The following is a 21,429-nucleotide window of genomic DNA, read 5'->3' as shown; positions in this document are numbered from 1 at the left end:
GGGTCTGAGGAGAGCAGTTGCTAATATTAGTATAGTCAAGCATGAAACACTTGGTCACAGCAAAAATACCCCTGTTTCTGTAGGAACAAGAAAGATGTTGAAACTAAATACAAGAGCAAACTCTGTAAGGAGACAGGTTTGAGAGATGTAGTGTTTAAGACAAATATGTTTGGCTGGCATTGCAATAAAAGATAAGATAGTTGCATGTTCCTAGAAAAGAGAGGTTGCAGAAAATGTGCTCTTGTTCCTGACTTGAAAGTAAATGTGCTTAATTGCTTTAGAACTATCAGTTAAGCAGAGAGGGTATTTGCTTTTTTACATGTGTTCATATATACAAAGCTGCTCTGCTCAGCCTGTTTTCATGGTATATGTGATCTAAGTATACACTTTGCAAAGTTGGTTTTCAGAACTCTTGTGTTCTGTCAACTTCTTTTTGCCTGCAGAATTACCACACACACACGAGAAATATTCATGATTTTGGGCCTGCTGAACTTTAACAGCTCTAAGTTGTGTAGCAACTGACCTGCAGAGGAGCTGCAGTCATCTGAGAGAATAAATGTAAACTGGGCTAGGCAGCTATCAGCTTAGAAATAGCTCATTTTAAAGAATGTAGATATGAAGTTCTTTGATTCTGTCATATCAAAGTAGTCTTTGTGCAATGAGTGGCAGGAGCATATCCAGTATTTAAAACAATCCCAGAAAAAATTATTAAGCCATGGGTATTTATCCTTCTCATGCTGAATGCTGTATGTGAGTTATGATTTGAGAGGAATCCTTCAGTGCACAGCAGTATACAGTATACATCTTACAAAGTCACAGAAGATTTTCTATTCTTGCAGCATTTTTTGGCACTCAACTAGTGGTACATAGAGTGGTCTGGATACCAGTTTAAATATAATTAAAAATACAGTATGATCATTACATATGACAAGCTTTCCTCACTATTATAGAATGTTCAGTAGAAGACATTATTTTTGAACCTGAAAATTCTTTAGTGTCTTAATAACCTGTTAAATACATTATTGTCTAAAAGCAATTTTTGTTCAAGAGGGTTGGTTGGAAATTTGGAATGTTTTCAGATTCTTTTTCTGGTTTCACTTTGACACAATAAAACAGAAAGTGGTTCAAAAATTGCTGTCCTATTAGGAATAATATTGATAGGAATAGGCAGATCCATTGGGTCAATGTGTGGCTCTGGGGCTGGTGTAATTGAAAAAAAATGGGGCTTTTTTATCATGGGATGATCTATTCAACACCTGGTCTACTGACATATGATGGGATACATCTTTATCAGAGGGAAGAAAGAGCTCTAGCACAGGAGGTATTTCAGCTCATTGACAGAACGTTAAACTAACTTGGAAGGGGAAAATACCGGGCTTAACAGTGATGAGCAATGGGATCTCCCAATCTACTTCAGGAGGTGCTGGCTACAATGTACCACACTTGAAATGTTTCTACACTAATGCACGCAGCGTGAGGAAAACACAAGAGGAGCTCAAAGCTCTGCTGTATCCCAGAGATTTGACATCACTGGCATAAGTGAAACCTGATGGAATGAGTCCTGTGACTGGAGTGCCCTGTTGGATGACAGTTCCAGGCTCTTCAGGGGGGACAGGCAGGGTAGAAGAGGCTGGGAGGTGGCACTGTTTGTAACAGAAGGGATAGAATGTATGGAGCTCATAGTTGGCAATGGCACAGTTGAGAGCCTGTGGGTTAGAATCAAGGGGCAAACAAATAAAGTGAGAGTCTGGCCAGGATGATGCCACCCTGGATGTATGGACAAACTGGGAAATGAGATGCTGGAAAGCCAAGACAGAGAAAGAGACCTGGGGGTCCTGGTCAATGACAAGTTGAGTATAAGTCAGCAGAGCCAAAACGCTGGAAATACACTTCCCAAGATGACACCTGTTAGGAGTGGCCATGTGGCTTGAACAACAAAGGGACAAGATGGTGTCAAATCCCTCCCAAGAGGGCAGGAGCTTACAAAGCAGTTCCAGCGGCCGATGAAGGTGGCTCATCTAGGGTCAGCACCCTCCTCACAGCAGGGACAGCAGGGTGGACGTGTCAGGTAAAGCAGTGGGCTGGGGCCATTCAGTGCTTTCTCTCCCCTGCTGGGCACTGCTGACCAGCCACTGGCGACCCAGACCAGAGTGGGACTACTATCTGCAAGTCCACTTACTTAATAAAAGAAAATAATGTGATAATGTGTTCTGTATTCTCATTATATATATGAGAAACTATTACAGAAAACATTATATTCTCTAATGTTCATTGGAAGTTCTAGTCCCTAAATATCAAAATAATGTAGCACTACAGAGTAATTTTTCAGACCAATTTCATAGGCACATTGCTCTTATTCCAGAATAAACACTAGTATATTTTAAATAACACTGTGTGAAGACAATTGGAGTAACAGTAATTTTAGGAATAACTGATTTTCTCTGCAGTTCATTTTCACATGTTGGCAGAACCACAGAGCACAAGTTCTAGCTAGATAAGGAAGTTTCTGTGTTTGTGTTTGTGTTTGAAAAAGTGATTCAGTCTGTACCCCTTAACAAAGTCCGTGGCAGAAGGATCCACCTTCTGAATTCTATAAATATTTGAACCATGTTCTGTAATTTATTTTTACAATAATGTTTGTGTACTAAAAGTTGTACTTAATACTAATCTTTGCTATTGCTTTGGGGTAGATACAGTTCTAGGATTCTTAATTGTTTGGCATATTTAGTGCATTTTTCTTTCTTTGTCTGTTTTTATTTAAGTTAATGCTCAGAGCACTAGTGACCCAGTTCCTTCCCCCATTTTTTTTAGAGATGAGGTGAGTCTGTAAAGAACAGATAAATTATGACTACTAAGACATTATTTAATGCTATTAATAATCTACATTAGCTGGTATGGTCCCAGTGATTTTATTATACACATCTGAAAACCCCTATCTTCAAGTGGAATCACCTTAAATCTTTACTGCTTTTTAAAGCCCATGCAGTTACTAAGTGACATTGATAATTGTGGGTTAAAAATTCCATCTTTCCACTAGCACAATAAAATCTAAAGGATTTTATTTTCTATTTCTGCTAGGTAGGGAAACCTGCTGCTGCTCTGCAATTTTGAAGCCTTTTGCACAGAGAAAACAGCAGTTAAAGCTTTCTATATAATAATAAAAAAAGTTATACTGATCACTGAATTCACAGAATCACAGAATCATTTATGTTGGAAAAGAATCCCAATATCATGGAGTCCAAGCTTTGATCACCACCATGTCAACTAGACCATGGCACTAAGTGCCACATTCAATCTTTTCTCTAACACCTCTTAAGATGGTGACTCAACCACCTCCCTGGGCAGTCCATTCCAATGTCTAATCACCCTTTCTGTGGGAAAGTTCCTCCTACTGTCCAACCTGAACCTTTCCTGCTGGAGTTTGAGACTGTGTCATCTCATCTTGTCACTAGTTGTCTGGGAGAAGAGGGTGACTCACACCTTTCAGGCAGTTGTAGAGTGATAAGGTCATCCCTGAGTCTCCTCCTGGCTAAGCAATCCCAGCTTCCTCAACCACTCTTTATAGGACTTACCCTCATCATTCTCAAGGCTGTATTTAGAAGGAATCTGGATCAAATATTGCCACATGCAATTAAATAAGCAAATATTTCTTTGATATCATAGGTTAAAAATAATAGTAGAACTAGGTAACTTACCTATTAGCCCTTGATGAAGAATGCTTTATTTGTTTTAAGTAAATGTGTTTATGTTTTAAAGCTTCTGGCAAAACCCGAATTGCTTCAGTTAAATATTCTTTCCTCTGACACCAGACTTCATGTTAGAATAGCTCTTCCAACCAATAAATGAAGACAGATCCCATAGTCTTGTGAAGATCTCTCTCTCTGTATGTAAAACTCTGGGGATTTTTTGAGACTGTAGACAGCATGCACTCTACCAAGAGAGGTACTGCTGAGGATAATAATCATTTACTATCACCAGCCTTCTGTTAGGGGTTGCAATTTTAGTATACCTGCTTCTTGATCTGCGTATGCAGCCACTGATTCTGTAAATATGTCTCAGATTACCATTAACCATTTTACTAGGAGTTTTTGCTTAACCTATTGTCTTTTAAAAAGACAATAGAAAATAGATAAGAAAAGAAAAAGGCCCTCAAGGTAATTTCAGAGCTGTGTAGAGGAGCTAATATTTAGGCAGAGGTTTGCTACTGAAGCATTATGAAGCCAGAAGACATTCTTCATCTGCAATTACATCTTGGTTATTTCTTTTTTAAGAGGATAAATAAACAGTTACAGAATCTCAGGACGATTTGAGTTAGAAGGAGCTTAAGGATTATTAGTTTTCAACTCCACTGCTGTGAGCAGAGACACCTTCCACTAGAGCAGGTTGCATCCCTTTCCTCTAGCATGTAGACTACAACATACAGCTTGTCCTTCACAACTGACTAGCCTTATAGAGGAACATGAGAGACCTTTTGTACCATGCTTAAAGTATTGTCCATGGCTGCATGCTGGTTGCATCCAGACCCCAGTTTATGGTGTGTCTTCCCTACCCTGTGCTGTAACTCCTACAGGGGGAAATCTGCAGGCAAGCAGGTAGAGAGTTGTATGTTACTCCAGCCAGCATCCAGGTTCTGTGGAATAATTTCATATTTCTTATCTTCAGGTTATTGCTAGAGTACAGAAAATAAGAATAGTTCTGATCGGAAGGGACCTACAATGATCATAGAGTCCCATACCTGATCACTTCAAGGACGAGTAATAGTTCAAGTATATTTTTAAAGGTGTTGTCCAAATGCCTCTTAAATACTGTCAGGCTTGGGGCATTGACCATGGGACATGGGGCACTGACCACTCTGAACTATTTACATAAAGGATCAGAGGTTATCAGATGTGTTTCCCTTGCAGTAATTTTACTTACCCAACATCACATATCATTGGACCTGGATAGAGTCCTAAATTCAGTTTAGAGTTCATAAATGGTCATGTCATCAAATCTGTGTGTACTTTTTGCAGGAAACTTATACCTAAACTTTAAGGAAAACTCTATCCAGGAATGTAGGAAGTGAGAAGCCACATTATTGAAGGCTTTTCCTGATACAGCCCATAAGTGAATATAGATCCAACCTGAGAAACCTCTAGAGTAAATTAATGTGTCATAGCTGATCTGCTCAGGTTTCTAGACAGAAAACAATATGACACAGATCTTATGGTAGAAAATCAAAGTCCATCAGAGGAGCTTGTTTTGGACCTGCCAAATCAGCATATTCAGAGCAGAGCCCTGAGCTCCGTGTGAGTACTTGAACCTGGAAAAGACTGTAGATAATTTTTTTTATAGTTTTACAAAGAAGATTTTTCAACTTCTCTTTGCATCATTGCATTAGAAGTCTTGTGTTATTGTGAATCGTGCAGTAGGACACAGGATGTCTGGCTCTTGTTCTGTAATGAGTAACAAAAGCAACACGTATCTTTGTTGCAGATCTAAATGAAGATGATAAAAACTCTTTATAGGGTACTATGCCAGATAAATTTTTCTGAATCTGTACATAAATCTAAATGGGTTAGGATATAAGAGCATGTTAGTCCTTATTTTTCCTCAACATATTCTTTGTAAGGTACAGTATGATTGGAGCAGAAGACAAACTGTGTTAGAGGACCTCATGCAGTCAGATGCTTGTGTCAGGCTTGTTTTGAGGAGGGTGTGAACTACCCCAGTCTTTCCCCAATAGCTAACTTCAACTGCATAGCCAGCTGTGTGCTGCTGTGCTTCACATCATGGTGCCTCACACGTTCCTACCCCTATCCTGCACCCTCAGATTGCTACCTCCTTGCTCGGAGAAGCAAAACAATGTCTCTGAGCCTAAAAATGGGAAGCGAAGAGGGCAGGGATCAAACCCAGCATGAAACCAGCTGCCATCCTGCTGAGCTGGGGGAAAGGAATGAGTAACATGGTTACTGATGTCTAATCACTACTGAAAATGGTTGCCAGTTATGCTGTTGCTTAATGAAGTGTAAACATCTTTACAAAAGCACTGTGGGTCACTGTTGTAAATATCATTTCAACCTTTCAAGGTATTTTATTTTAGTTAGCTGTTTGGATTTTCTTACAATGTCAGTTTGCAGTGATATAGAATAAACAGTCTAAGCAAATAAATCATAAACATAAAAATAGCTCTAAAATACAAAATGCACACAAATTATAGAGTAAGACTATGGTGCTACTGTTTATAAAGTACTTATTTTTTAATGTCTATGTTCACTGACTTAACTGAAGACACAAATAAAGCTTAACCCACATGTATGGGTATTTTTTGTGGTGTCAATAACCAAGCACTCCTCACAAATAAACCACTTAATGACCAGTGAAGTCATTTATCATTCACATTAATTCACAAAGGAACTTTAACTGCTCATTTTAGCAATATTAATACAGAATAAATATGAAATGAAAAGGTAGTTATTGAACTTTTCACACAGTTAAATACTGTGTTTTGAATCTTCTAACTTATATAACCTTTTCCTCTGTGTTCTGATACATACTGTATGTTGTATCATTACTTTTTCCAGTAAGAGTGACTTAGAATATTTGCTGGTGGCCATGAATCTCTCCAGGTTTTTGTACATCCTTTGTTGGTTTTTTGGTCCTGGCATCTCATATCAGAACACAAAACACAAGAACACTTGGCTCACATCAGTGCTGTCCTGTCCTACTGAGCAGCAGCAAAAAGTATGATTCATATGCACTATTATTAAGCAGTGTCCCTGTGTTCAAGGGGGGAACACCTTTTTTACCCATATAAAGTAAACTCAAAGCATAAGAGAGCAGTTCCGTGAGGACATGAGAGTTTAAATATGTTTATTTGCCTGTTATTGTTCATTGCAATTAAGTCCAACAAAAGGGACAGCACTTTAAATTATGTTTTTGATACTGTTCCTCTATTGAGATTGGATTGGTATAATCATAGATAGCATGTGGTTGAGATCTTTGTTTTCTCTTCTTTTTTAATATAGATGCATGTAAATCATCTCTGTAAGACAGACAATCTCCATGTAGACAATTTAATAAAATTGATAATAGACAAAAATGTTTGATGTGAAAGACACTAAATGACCACTGTTAGGATCCATTTCTGTATGACATATAAGAAGGCATTTCTGTCTAGAAGAAGAGAAGGTCTAAAGCTTTGTGAGTTCATACTGTGAAACAGCAATTTACATAAATTGCAAAAATGTGGCATAAATATACTGACATGTTCCTCACAGGCACACTCCAAAGTTTTAAAAGAGTTGATCAGTTGCTGTGTGGGTTTCTCCAAGTGAGAAGCATCTTTTTCTCAGCTGCAGGAGGTCGAGTGCTTCCTGGTGAAATGGGAAAGTGAAACTGTTGTGAGCAGATTTGTCAGACCTTACCCTGTGCTCTCTTCCAGGGCTAAATGTTTGTTGATCAGCTGCTTGATCTTTTGTATTTGCTGGGGCTAGCCTCTCCACAGCTCCTTCCCTAAAGCATTGCAAGATGTTCTCCTTTTATCTTGACCCATCACAACATGCTGCCTTTTTGTCACTTCTTGCAACTGGGAAAGATTATTGCTGTTAGATTTATTCTCCCCTTGTGAAAACATTTTTGAAACTATATGTTATGTTTTACTGGTTTATTATTTTATTTTTACCTTTTCTTTAGCTTACTGCCTCCGGGTTTTAACATTTGCAGTATCAGTGCAGAAACTTCCTGTTTTACAACTTGTTTACTTCCTGTTTAACAACTAACTACAGCTAATATTGCATCAGATAGACTTAGGTATTTTTAAAATTTTTTTTTCAGTATTTACTGCATTGTCAGGCTGAAAAATTGCGACAGAACACTAAGACAGGCTGGTTTGAGTTGACTGGAACCTGGTTAATCAGTTACCTATGGTTTTTAACAGATAAACCTTCCTGTCCTCCTTACTGAGTGTTGCTCATTCTCTGAATGGAAATACATTATATGATCTGGTTTGCCACAAATGCAAGGAAAAAAAGTTTTGTTTACATTCTTTTCTTTTTTTTTTTCAAAAAGGAATAATCTTTCTTTCATCACTGTGCTTGAAATTTATCAGTTCCATTGCACTTCTTTGAACAGTTCTGAAGTGTTGTCTCATAAACCACTTAAAAACAGTACTTTCCAAACAAGTTCAAACTAGTTTTTGGTCAACCTCACTGTCTGCATTTCCAGCCCATAAGTCCCAAACTCATCTATGAATATCTTACCAAAGACAGAGTCAAAGGCTTTACTAAAGTCCAGGTTGACAATATATTCTGCTCTCTCTTCATCTATTGGGCCAGTGACTTCATCACAGAAGTTAATCAAGTTGGTCAAGCATGACTTTCCCTTGGTGAAACCATGCTGGCTGCTCCTGGTGATTGTCTCCTCCTTAATATGCCTGCAAATTGTTTGCAGGATTAGCTGCTCCGTCACATTCCCAAGGATGGAGGTGAGGCTGACCAGCCTGTAGTTGCCCAGATCCTCCTCCTTGTGCTTCTTGAAGATGCAGGTGACTTTTGCTTTCCTCCAGTCTTTGGGCACTTCCTAGTCACCATGATTGTTGAAAGGTTATCACAATTGGTCTTGGAATGGAAACAGCTAGCTCACTCAACAGTAATGTGTGCATCCCATCAGGTCCCACTGTCCTGTGTGCTAAATTATTCCTCGACCTGACCCTCTTCCACCAAGGGTATATCTTCCTTGCTCCAGTCTTATTCCCTAGTTTCTGGGATGTGGCATCCCTGAAGGCTGGTCTTATTAGAGAAGTCTGGGACAAAGAAGATGTTTAGTACTTCTACGTCTGTTGCAATGTAAAGACAAGATTTGTTTCCATGTGTCACGTGCTGTATCCTCATTTTAAAATCTAACATGTGGTAGCATTTCAGCACTTACCATGACAAACTGGAATTACTAGTGCTCTGTGTTGCACTTACTTATTTTTCATACCTAATTCTTATTTCAGTTTTCAGACAACTTCTTTGTTGATTTTTTTTTACCTGATTGGTAAGGAATTTCTTCAGTCTTCTGATCTTTCCTTTTTCTCTTTTGTAAAATATTAAAAAATCAACTTAGACTCATTGTTTTATTTGTAAATTTCTGTTACGAGGCCAGGTTAAGGTCTGCTAATTCTGAACTTAGAGTTAAAAAAATTCTTTAATCATTAGAAAGCTCATTGATTTGCTCACATCATTAGCTGGCATCAGTGAATAAACTTTGTACATTTGGTTTGGTTGGCAATAATGTCGTCTTCTTGTGTGGAATTTTTGTTAAGGTTGGATGGTTAGTTGGTTGGTTGGTTGGTGGGTGGGGTTTTTTATATAAATGAAGAAAGAATAATGTAAAATTTCTGGTATGAATTTGCAGTGAGGCAGGAAAGGTAAATACATTAGATGTAACTCCAAACAACAAAAAAAAGTTCAATCTTCACATCATCAGAGAAGATAATGATATTAAAGGTCACCACTGAGAAAATGCCAAGATGGTGTAGAGTTAGTAGCATGGAGTGAAGGTTATGGTTACCAAGGGAGAAGGAGCATCCAAAGGACAGGTGCATTCATAGTTTGAAACAAAAAAGCTCCCAATCCTAATGGAGGCCCATTAATACAATATCAGAAGCATCTAAGAGTTTAGAAAAAAATTCTGTCAAAAGTCAATAGTGATAATAAATGAGAGTAAATGATAATAAATAGTGATAGATGAATGAGAGAATAGGACTCACATGTGCTTATACTTAGATCATACCCAACTAGTCTGATAGTTTCCTTTGATGAGATAAATATGGTAAAGTACATGATGTATCACATACTTAGTAAAATAATAATGGAGGAAGATTAGTCCAGGAACTCAGATCTGAGAACAGACAGACTAACGGGAAAAGACAACTATGAGAGAGTGACAAAGAGAGGTATTGTACTGATCCTAAAGCCCTGGTTTGTGAGACAGAAAATAATATGCCCAGCCAAAATGCATCAATGGCAGAAAGTAGAGAAGTGCTGACACTTAGGGATAGTGGGGTAGCATATAGAAAGGTGTGAATAGCTTTGAAGGCTGAAGTGTGAAATACAGGAATATTTTCTAGAACAAGTCAAACAGTCATAACTTGTAGGTTAACAACAAAATTCTATGCCAAGAGGTAGTTGATTAGAAATAAGAAGGAAAGCTATGTGTACCAGATGATCACTGAGATATTACCATGTATCAGCCTAAAAAGCCAACTGTATCCTGGGCTGCATCCAAAGCAGCGTGTCCAGCAGGAGAGGGAGGATTTGGCCCCTCCATTCTGCTCTCATGAGACCCCACCTACAATGAGGTCTGAGGTCTCCAGCCCAGAAGGGGCATGGACCTGTTGGAGTGAGTCCACCAAGATGATTAAAGGGATGGAACATCTCTCCTATGAGGAAAAGCTAGGAGAGTTGGAATTGCTCAGTCTGGAAAAGATAAGGCTTTGTGGTGACCTAATTGTGTCCATCCAGTACCTGAAGGGAGCCTACAAGGAAAATGTAGAGAAACAGTTTATGAGAGTATGTAATGACAGGACAAGGGGAAAGGATTCAAACTGACAGTTAGTTTAGATTAAATATTAGGAAAATATTCTTTACTGTGACAGTGGTGAGGAACTGCACAGATTGCCCATAAAAGCTGTAGCAGCCCCCTCCCTGGAAGTGTTCAAGGCCAGGCTGGATGGGGTTTAAAGCAACCTGGTGTAATAGAAGGTGTCCGTGCCCATGGCAGGGATTTTGGAACTAGATGATATTTAAGGTCCCTTCCAACCCAAACAATTCTGTAAATATATGACTGTGATCAGAAGTTTTTGCATGGTATATAGTGAGATAAGAAAACTGCTGGATGAGAATCTTGTGAGACCTCTTCAGCTTTTCACCATCCAACCCTGACTAAGTGTTTTCATGAAGGTTGAAATCAATGTGTCCATTATAGAGAAGGACAATGAAATTGGTGCATAAGCTGCAAAGACTTTTTCCACAAGGACAAGTTTTCACATGTGTGAGCATACATTTCAGTATATAGGGTTACTGTGAGAAACAAGGTAAATTGTTCTAGGCAGATGCTGTATTCATGGAGCTAAACTGCTTTTGTGGTCCAAATCAGCTTAGGCATCTCTACAGAGTACTGTGTTGTGCAGTGGCTTAATTAACCCTGAAAAATGGAGCCTGAGGGAGATTACTACTGCTTTCCATGAATTCATGGTAGTACAAACCCCAAGGAGGAGGAAATCCTATGTAACCTGAGAGATTTACAACAGAAATAAAACCAGATATAAACTGACCCTGAAGAGGTTCAGGCGGGAAACTAGGAGTGGATCTCAGCTAGCAGAGGAGTGATGTTCAGATACAGCCTTACTACTTGGAAACAGCAGTACAAAAATACTCTTCATACAGGAACATACAGTTATGTAAATCATCTCATATTATTCAGTTATAGTTTGGTATTGATGACTTAGATGGAATATCCTGGTAATAATTTCCTTGAAGTAATTGCTAGATAATTGTCTTAAAGTTTTAAAAGAATTGCAGTGTCCTCTGATTAACTAAGTAAATGATTGTCAGATGGGGACCCTGTCAAAGAACCTTTTGCTGTTAAACAGAAGTGTATTTCTTTATCATATTTTATTAACTTTTTTTTTTTTCACTTTATCAAGGGGAATATTTTGAATGATATGCTTTCACCATAATTTTCAATGTGGTGTGAAATCCTCGCAGTCAAATTAATAAAAGTATCAGCCTGCTATTTGAGTGATTTAAGAAATTATCCTTTGGTCAAATCATTTTGGGTCAAGACTGATCATCTGGACAAGTACGAGGAAGAAGCATTATGTCAGCATAGAACTAGATGTCAGTATACAAAGATTGAAAAGGGCTATTTAAACCAAGAACTCTCTTTAAAAAGAATGCTGGACAATTGGTATTATAAGGAGCATTTATTTTAAAGATCCAAGAGGGAACAACTTGTTCCAATAGATGGCACATATTTTTGTTACTAAAGTAATAGGTTCCTTGTTACAAAAGATTGCACTCTACAGGTAATAACTGAGTTACAGAAGACATGAGGCAATTAGGTCTAAGGAACAGTTTTTTGGGAAGGCACATTTCTTGGTTTGAGGGGGTTTTTCTGTTATAAACCAACTCTCATTTGTATATTCCAACCAAGATGTAAGATAATGAGTCTATGAAAATTTTATATTTATTTTACCTTTTTTACAGTGAATTCTTAGCTGAGGGATTACTCCAGCCATATTGCAGTCTTGTTTCTTTAAGAACAATCAGTTTCTATCAAAGATATGCATTTTTTAGCAAATATTTGGGCTCTTTGCATTGTTTTAATTGGAAAACGATATAATTATATACTCCTCTTTTTTAATATGCAAAATCTTATTATTCTTGAAGCAGAGGATTATAGATGCAAAATGCTTTCAAGCCAACATTCAGTCCAAAAGGTGTTAAAAACATATGTCCAGGACTCTATCAGTCTGCTTTTGTGTTTGCATCCCCTGTTTGTCTCTAGCCTAACAGTCTGTCCTTGACCTATGTACAAGCCTTTGGAGAACAAAAGATGGTAAAGCCTTTCCACCCAGAAACTTGTTGACAATAGAAGCATTTGCTCAAGTTTTACAAGAATTACTACTGGTAATGTTTGAGAGAGCTGGTGCTATGGGGTTGTTTCCACAAACACTACTTGTTTATCCCTCATGGATGGCAGCTATTGCAGACATATTTCAGTTGTGTTTAGCTCGCTCCAGATGATGGGATTTCTTTTAGCACCGTCAGAATTTCGCAAAGAACAGTGTATATTTAGCTGTGTGTTAACCTCCTAATAACTGAATGGTTATGTGGCCATGGTTAGATTCCAGTTCCTAGCAGAAGACTGATAAATCCCACATAAAATACTTAAATTGGGTTTTTTTCCCCTTTAGATATTGAAATGCATCTCATAATATTTTTTTTTAGTCCACTTGTTCCCCAGTTGCTCATTGTTATTCTTCCATTTCGTGGTGGTAACATTATCCTGTCTTTGTAAGGGTGATTTTATGATAAAGAGACTGTATAAGGGCTACCCAGCACCATACAGCTATTTTGTTGTAAATACAGATTTCACATATATGCCAAATCACTTAATTTACTTTAACTTCCTTACTTATCTCATCTCCTGATTTTATGTACATAAAATCAGTCTGTACAGACCATTAATTTCTGTTACTAACAAGTCAATGGGCTGTTGGTCAAAATAGTAGGATTTTTTGTCAGGGAAAGAGAAAGTTTTCAGCACAGTGGATGAATGGAACCTTTCTTTATGTGAACACTTCGATTATTTTAGGAATTTTGCTTGTAGAGCTATTTCTTCTGTAAAGAAATTTACAGAAGACAGAGCTTAAGGTTTCTGAGTTGTGTTTTAATTTAAAATGCTATGTTGAAATTGTCTAGCCATGAATTCATTGCAGTCAGAGTTGGAATACCTTTGTTCCTTAGACAATGTATTGACTACTTATCCAGCCAACATACAGTCCTTTCACATTTGGCATATCTGTGGAAAAAACCCAAATTGTAACTGCCTTGTGAATGTGAAATCCTGGTATGGTATTAGACAAAGGAATAAATGCTTCCTTCCTTTTATCCAGTATTGCTATCTTATGGGCTGAGGTATTGTATTACTACTGCCTCTTGAGTTTGTTTGTTTACTTGATAACAAATCTGGATTTACTCAAATTAGAAGGTAACATCTCTTCTAGTTTTATGGAGGAAAATATCCACCCCCAATTACAAAACCTGTGTCTAATGTTGCCTGGGAACAATTTTAAACAATCAGTATTAAACCTCTCAGTAGTCTCGTCATATAAAGGTGAAATGTATTAAAGGAGAAGCCTCTGCCTGAACATTCTCACACCATTCAAGGACTTACACACACACCAACCGAGACTGTCACTGTGGGGACTGGAGTACCTTCACGGTGGGCAGCTCCATATGGCCCATGGGTGCCTCTCCTGACTCCTTGCGCAAACACACCCTCCCTCTCAGGTGTGCTTCCTCATTCTTCAGGCTCGACCCTTGGTTTCCCATAGCACAGTCTCAGGTGTCAGATTTGTAAAAATAAGTAATTTAAGAGTGGTACGGCACCTGCTAGCTGGCAGAGTATGGGAAATTAGAAAGCCCTCGACTTAGGATAAATATTATCTAGCAACAACAAGAACATCAGTGCAGTATCAATATTCTTTTCCATTCCAGCCAAAAACATATCTAGGTGTAAGACCACAGCTTGTCATCTAAGGCTTCAGCAAATCCAACTGTTCATGCTAAGCAAGTAAAGAAAAGGCAGCAACATACTAAATCAGAGTAATACAACTCAATGTAACTCATTCTAATTAAAACTTACTTGTCTATTGCAGAATATTCCAAGTTAGAACAGACCCACAAGGATCACTGAGTCCAATTCTTAAGTGAATACAGAGATTGAACACACAACCTTGGCATTATTAGCACCATGTTCTAACCAGCTAAACTAATCTCAGGTCATAGTAAACAGCTAACATCTCTCAACAAAGAGATATTAGATAGTCTGGAAAAAGTTTAAAGCTTTTTTAGGGGTTGAGAGTGTTTAAGCATAACTTCTTTTGGGTGAATTTTAAATGTCCAAGATACCTTTCCTGAGTCTCTGAAATAGTAATTTATTCTTATGTTTTACTTCCAAACTAATTTTTTCCTCTTATTGTTAATATTAAATTAATATTGTTTAATTCCAATATGCATGTATTCATTTTTTTCCCCTACAGGTTTCATTTCTGGCCTCTGCTTACATGAGCCAGCATATCTCAGAGGAAAGCTGCTTTGCCCTTGCATCTGTTACCCATTACCTTTACCTCTGCCAGTTCAGCTGGATGCTTATTCAGGTTGGTATCTTAGTCCTTTTTATCACTTCCCCAAAACACCTGTAAAAGTAACTGATCAGTAGACTGTATTTCTATTATATTGTAGTGATTATATATACATATCTGTATATCTATATACAGAGAGAGATATAGAGCACCGAAACTCAGTGTTTCTAGAAGGCCAAAACTTCAGATGGCTTTTATTAAACCTAGAGTGACACAACTCCAAGGGTAAATATACAAACCCTACAAAAGACTTTTTCCACTAATACCTATTGCAACCATGTAAGAATGTCCTCATCTTATTTCATCCTGTAAAGAAGTTACTGTCTCAGAACACTGAAGAATTATTTTTCTTACTGTTAATAATTTTTCAAAACATCTCTTATTTGGTCCTTTGAAGCCGTCCCTTACAGGTGAAGCGTAAATGTAAACTATACTGTAATTTGTTGAGTCAGTGGCATTTTAGTCATTAAACTGGTATAGCATAACAAGCATACCTTCACAAGTTTGCATTAAAATACAGTATATATGTATTCATAATTATTACCAGAATTTTTATAGAATCATAGAATCTTTTAGGTTGCAGAAGCCCCCTAAGATCGTCAAGTCCAACAGTTAACTCAGTACTGCCAAGTCCACAACTAAACCATGTCCCCCCCATCCTTTTCTCCAGGCTGAACTTCCCCAGGTCCCTCAGCCATTCCTCATCAGACTTGTACTCCAGACTACTCACAGCTCTGTTGCGCATTTGATATATTACAGAACAGTAAATGGTGGAAAAAACAATTGAACTAATATGGAACACCATGAACAATCGAATCAGTTATGGATTACTGATTTGAAGATAACTTACCAGTTGTATGTTAGTCAAAATAATGAGCTGTGGGGTTATTTGAAAAAATACATTATTATGCCGTCATCTAGAAATGTATATTTAGCACCAGTATGGGAGTTAAGCAATTTGTCTGTTATTTTAAGAGGATTTGTCCCCAGCACATTTATTATAGCATACAGCTTTACATATGCAGCTCCATACATACAAATCCTCCAATATGCAGGCTGTCAGGCCAAACCAAGAATTGCAAATTAGGCTGCATCTAAATACAACTTTCTCTCCCAAGTAACATTCATGTGATAAGTGGCATTTTCCTGGGATATGTCAGGCTAATATTCATTGAGAATACCAACAGCCTCTCCAGCAGCTCAGCTGTGTTCATTAGCCTTAGCAAGCTACATGTAGATGGCCTCAATACAGAAATTTGTCTTCTGGGCAAATTATGGTCTCACAGGTTAACTACTCTGAATTATTGTGTAAGCTGTAAATTATATTCTTCACAGTTGCTCATTCACTTTGTTCCTAAATTACTTCAGAGCTCCTCACCATTTTCTAATTTGGACAAGGTAATGTTTTCAGGTTTCTTTTTTACTGGGATGTCTCAAGCTTTGGCAACTCAGTGTTTGATAGTATTTCATCATCCCATTCTATCAGTGTTTGATAGTATTTCATCATCCCATTCTATGTGTTTTACATTGCATTGAGTTGCAAAAATTACTTATAATGGCAAAAAAAAATTGTATGACTGTTAACCGTTGGTCATTTTTATGTCTGTAGTTGAAATCCAGTGCTATTTTTTTTTGAAGAAGACTTTGGCCAAATCCTAAGAACTTGCATAATAACATTGCATTTAGTGGAGCCTTAGGCTTGTGTAAAACATGAAGACTAGTCATGGAAATCTGACCGGACAAAAGTGCTTAAGAGGGAATCCATCACAGCCTTCTGAGTGATGAGCTGCTAGGAGTAAAACCCCTTTTTGTAGCTGCAGGTCTTCAGCTGAGAGTGATACCTGAACTTTGAAAGACCCAAAAGGAAAGAAATAATATGAAATATAGATCACACCAGGTGTCAGCTGCAGTTTACTCTTCTTAACTGGGAATAGGTCTTGAATTTATATATCTCATTGTGGAGTGAGTAAGCTATATCAGGGCACAGGAAGCATTGCTGGGGACATCTCTGTGCTTGAATTGGTCCGCATGACAACTCTAGAAAAGCTTGTGGATCCAAAGGGAAACCAGAAGTCTAGATGCTACCGCTGTCTGAACGGCAGACTTAAAATTTTGGGAAATTAATGTTTGTATTTCTCAGCCTAGTATACTTTATATGCATGACTTGATTTGGAAAGCAGAATTAATAATGTATTTATACTTAAATGGGACTTAAATACTTATGTCTGGAAAAGAGCAAAAATACAGGAACAGATTCTGTGCCCTTTGTGAAGTCACTGCCTCTGTGAGGTTGCATAGCATAGTGCATATGCTTGATTAAGTGACTTAGGTCTTACAAATCTACAATCTTACAAATCTGCCTTGATCGTGGGATACAGAAATGGGTGAATGTGATAATCAAGTACCAGCACTGTGCAGGCATGTGGAACTGAAACATCCATAAAATCCAGGAGATTTTAAGTGACCAAAGGTGCTATAGCAACATTTCCAGTCAACAAAACTCTATAGGAGAACACAGATTTAACAGTGCACTCAGATAGATACAGATTAATTTCTGTGGTCCAGATCAAAGATCTTCACTTTCCAGACTCTAGGATAACTTCCTCACCATTTTTTTTTTGTTTGTTTGTTTGTTTTTTGGTTTTGGTGGTGTTTTTTTTGTTTCTTTGGTTGGTTGGTTGGTTGGTTTGGTTTGGTTTGGTTCTTTTTGTTTTTTGTTTTTTTTTTTTTTTGGTAGTCTTTCCATCTTCGGTATTGTGCTAGGTATAGCAATTATGCTTAACATTTTATCTTACATCAATGCTTTTTACAAAACAATTTATCTATAACTTCATGGTTTAATTCTGGTTCTCTTTTTAGCTTCTTGTATTTGTAGACATATTCAATATCAGTATTTCTGCTACAAATGTAGCTACTACTCATCTATTGACTGAAATGTAAAGATGGAAAGGATCTCAGAAGTCACCTGGTCGATTTTCAGCATCAGAACAAAGATCACATAAAATCATCCTTGTTTGTCTATTTTTTCCACTGCCTTATTATTGTATGATCTTGTTTCTTGTTTTTTATAGGGAGAATTTTTAAGTCACAGAAAGCTAATAGCATTACCCATTTTTTTGAAGGATGAGGCTTTCTTAACTGCAGAAGGAAAGGAGTAAATAAGGTGCAAATGGCTCTTTATAGGTCTGAAATATTTGCCTTATATTAATGTCTGAAATCCAGTAGTCTTTGTCCTGACAAGTGTCCCTTTGTACAACTGAACAGCATAACCCTGTATTTTCAAATCTTTTTATCTGCTTTTATCTTAGGAGCACATGCTAAGAGTGTCTTTCAGCATGACAAGGAAAATAAGTTTCTTCTCTTAGTATTTTCTAACGTGTTGCAAGAAGTAAGTTACAAAGAAAATTAAAATCTGTCTATTGAGGTAAAAAAAAAAATTCTGTAGTTCTCAACTGCCAATTCTGACACACAGTAAAATTATGGAAAAACATGATTCTTTGTGCTTTCTTGAGCTATTGCTACAGTGAATCAAATCAACAGTGAAAACGTCAGTTCAACAAGCAAACCAGAATGAAAGTCATGATCTTGCTATCACCCATAACTGAATCTTTCTCCTACGTTGATTTAATGACACTTTAAATTTTCAATAAGTTTCTACAAATTTGTGTCAGACTTGTAAGATGTTTGCTGATCTTAAAGGAAGTTTGACGCTTTTCTTTTTATTTTAAGAATAATTTGTGGACTGCTTTACAGCTTCAAAAAAGGAATTACATGAAAGCATACAATTATTATAAAATGACCCCTCCAGCTATTCGTGAAAAGAAGAAGGAAAACAGAAGTTTTCCTACTGGAAAGGGAAAGACTTTATTTAAAGTATTTCGCACCTGTTATTTGCCAGATGTCCATAGCTTATCACAGATGGTGAGGCACTGGAACAGGTTTTGCCCATAGAAGCTGTGTCTACTTAATCCCTGGAAGTGTTCAAGGGCAGTTTGGAGATGAGACTTTGAGCAACTTTGTTGTCCTTGTTTAGGAATGGTACTCTCCAATTTAGTGAATCCATGCACTGCTTGCTTGCTCCCAGGCTCCCCCTGCCTCTGCCCTGCTTCAGGCTGGAGAGAAGAGTTGGAGGCTCAGAAGGCAAGGATCATGGGTTGAGATAAGAGCAATGTACTGGAAAGAGCAATGAGATAAGGAAACAAACAGTACAACAACATCACTAATGACAGCGGGTACAAGAAAGAGGTGAATGATTCACACAGAAACACCACCCAACTGCTCCTTCCACCACACTACACTGACCCAGAACAAACCCCTTCTCCCCGGAAGAGTTCCTTCCCCCAGCCCCCAAAAATGATGTGAGGTAGTATAGAATAACCTCTGGCTCCCAGCCATGGCCACTGCAAAAATCAACCCTGTCCTGGCTGGTACCAGGACATTGGTCGAGTGGAAAATGTCCCACAGCGGGAGGTGTGGAACTAGATTGTCCCTTCCAATACAAAGTGTTATAAAATTCTGTGATTATCACTAAAGATAAACGAATGAATAATTAAAAAAAAAAAACCAGCATCCCAAGTTTGGGAAGGTAATTTCCATTAATTGCCTCATTTTAAAAGAAAAAACCTTCACTGAAGTTCATATTGTCTCATTAGTGTTACGTGAATAAACAATTATTTTGCATTCTACATCAGACCAAATCACAACTTGCCCATTTGTTCTTCTGCCTGAGCAGCTGGAAAATGGACTGTGCATTTTATTCTTCTGTTGAACTGGTTATTGTTGCAGCATGGCAACAGGAAAGGATTTGCTAAAATTACCTCCTCTATTATTTAATTGATTACATTTTGGAGCATCAAAAGGGGTTGAAAATAAGAACTAGCAATTAGCAAAATACAAGTGTGACTGTGCAGAAAATGTGACTAATCCAACCTTGCTTACATCTTTATAGCAGCTGTGGTGTTAAGTGTTGTGCTGTGATGAATGAGGTGAGATATCTAAATATGGCTAACCAAACACAGAGCCAGGACATGAGGTATGATTTCATAGAAAGCAATTTCAGTTGGATGACTGAGAACGATGTTCACGAGATTGTCAGAATTAGTAGAACCAACAATCCCTGAATGTAATGGCATATATATCCATTCAAGGATTTTGCTGTTTGGAAGTGCTTGCAGTGAGGTACAGTCTAGCCAGGACTATAAGGGCATGTAATTGAGGAGTGTTTATTGGCATAATGTGACAAACAGAATTTTGAATGAGTTTTCAGTCCCATGTAAAACTGAACAGAACAACCAATCTTTGCACAAGGTATGGATTTTCGTCCAAGTACCATTTTCATCTGTTTAATATTTTATTCCTATGCATGTCCAGCAATGAAATTAATAGTTTTTCTGTGTTCTTTTAACCTACACAGCATAGTTGCAATTATATGGTGGGATTTACCTGTGATCCTTTAAGGAAAATAAACCTTACCTTTGTTCATATAGCACTAATCAACAAATGAAAATCAAAAAAGACATAATAATTATTATATAATTAATATAAGTATATACACTGAACATACCTATGAAATGTCATTCTGTAAAAAGGCATTTAAAACACATACTAACCTTTTTTAAACAAGTTGTTGGTATGCAATGCGGTTCATTATCGACAACAGAAAGTGTTGTATATTCATGCTATATAAATCACATTTGAGAAAAAAATCTCAAATGATAGTTAACTAATGAGACCTACATAAGGAATCCAGAAACAACTAAGTAAGTACTTGAATATGAAAATTAGGTGTTCCTGAACAAAGGGGTAGACAAGCCCTTGGCTGAGGGAAATGTGCAAAATTTCCTCAACAAAATAATCACGTTGCATTGTCTTGTCACTTTGTATGAATTTTTACCTATCCTTACAGTAGATGGCTGAAAATGAAGCATGTAACATTATTATATGTAACCCTTGTGTAGACCATGGAGAGAGATGATTGTGCTTGGGTAAGGATTAATGAGTACCTGAAGGTGCCTGTCCTGTCTCTGTTGACTGACATGACATGCTTAAAGGCACAAGCTGGAATTAGATACCTTATATGCAGAAAAAGACAAAATTAATTCCTTATTCACCCCATATAAAAGGCCAGAAATAATAATATAGCATGCAGATCTGTACATGGTATATCATTTTTGAAGTGGAGAAAGTGAAGAAAAATTTTTCAAAAAATATTTTTATTATGGATAGCTTAGGTGTTTATAGACAGTAGTGTGTAGATGCACATTAAAAAATGCTCACACATGACAGTGTGTGCTATGAACATCTTAAAGAAAATGCAAATATCCATGCAATACCCTAAGTATTTCGTTTCACTTGAAGGGTTTCCTTACCCATACTACCAGTTCTTTCAAGGGGTTCCAGCTATTGCACTTCATTTTAATTCATATATGGTTTTAAACCAAATTATGCTGTTTGATGGTGAGTTGATCATAAGAAAACACAGACTGTTTTAGAGATGCCTGTGAATTTACATTCATTTATTTGCAGTTTTTTCT

The 21,429-nt window shown here is 37.4% G+C and overlaps 1 protein-coding gene across 20 annotated transcripts in view; it reads left to right on the top strand.

The window, feature by feature from the left end:
* ADGRV1 (adhesion G protein-coupled receptor V1) overlaps positions 1-21,429 on the top strand; it is a 332,117-nt gene that overhangs the window by 190,723 nt on the left and 119,965 nt on the right. For 18 of the 20 annotated variants that reach the window (XR_005603898.1, XR_002273300.2, XR_002273301.2 and 15 more), the window contains one exon: positions 14,795-14,911. Coding sequence is in view for 15 of the 20 variants with exons in the window: in XM_020584155.2 (XP_020439744.2) it covers positions 14,795-14,911 (117 nt within the window). In the remaining 5 variants the exon portion in view is untranslated. Of the gene's footprint in view, positions 1-14,794; positions 14,912-18,980; positions 19,142-21,429 lie in introns of those variants that run through there. The other 2 variants (XR_005603902.1, XM_039567434.1) reach the window with 2 other exon arrangements.

The sequence above is a fragment of the Corvus cornix genome, chromosome Z (genome assembly GCF_000738735.6).
Source record: "Corvus cornix cornix isolate S_Up_H32 chromosome Z, ASM73873v5, whole genome shotgun sequence".
NCBI lineage: Eukaryota > Metazoa > Chordata > Aves > Passeriformes > Corvidae > Corvus > Corvus cornix.
The sequence above is the reverse complement of the archived record's forward strand: the minus strand, read 5'-3'. Positions and strand labels throughout refer to the sequence as shown.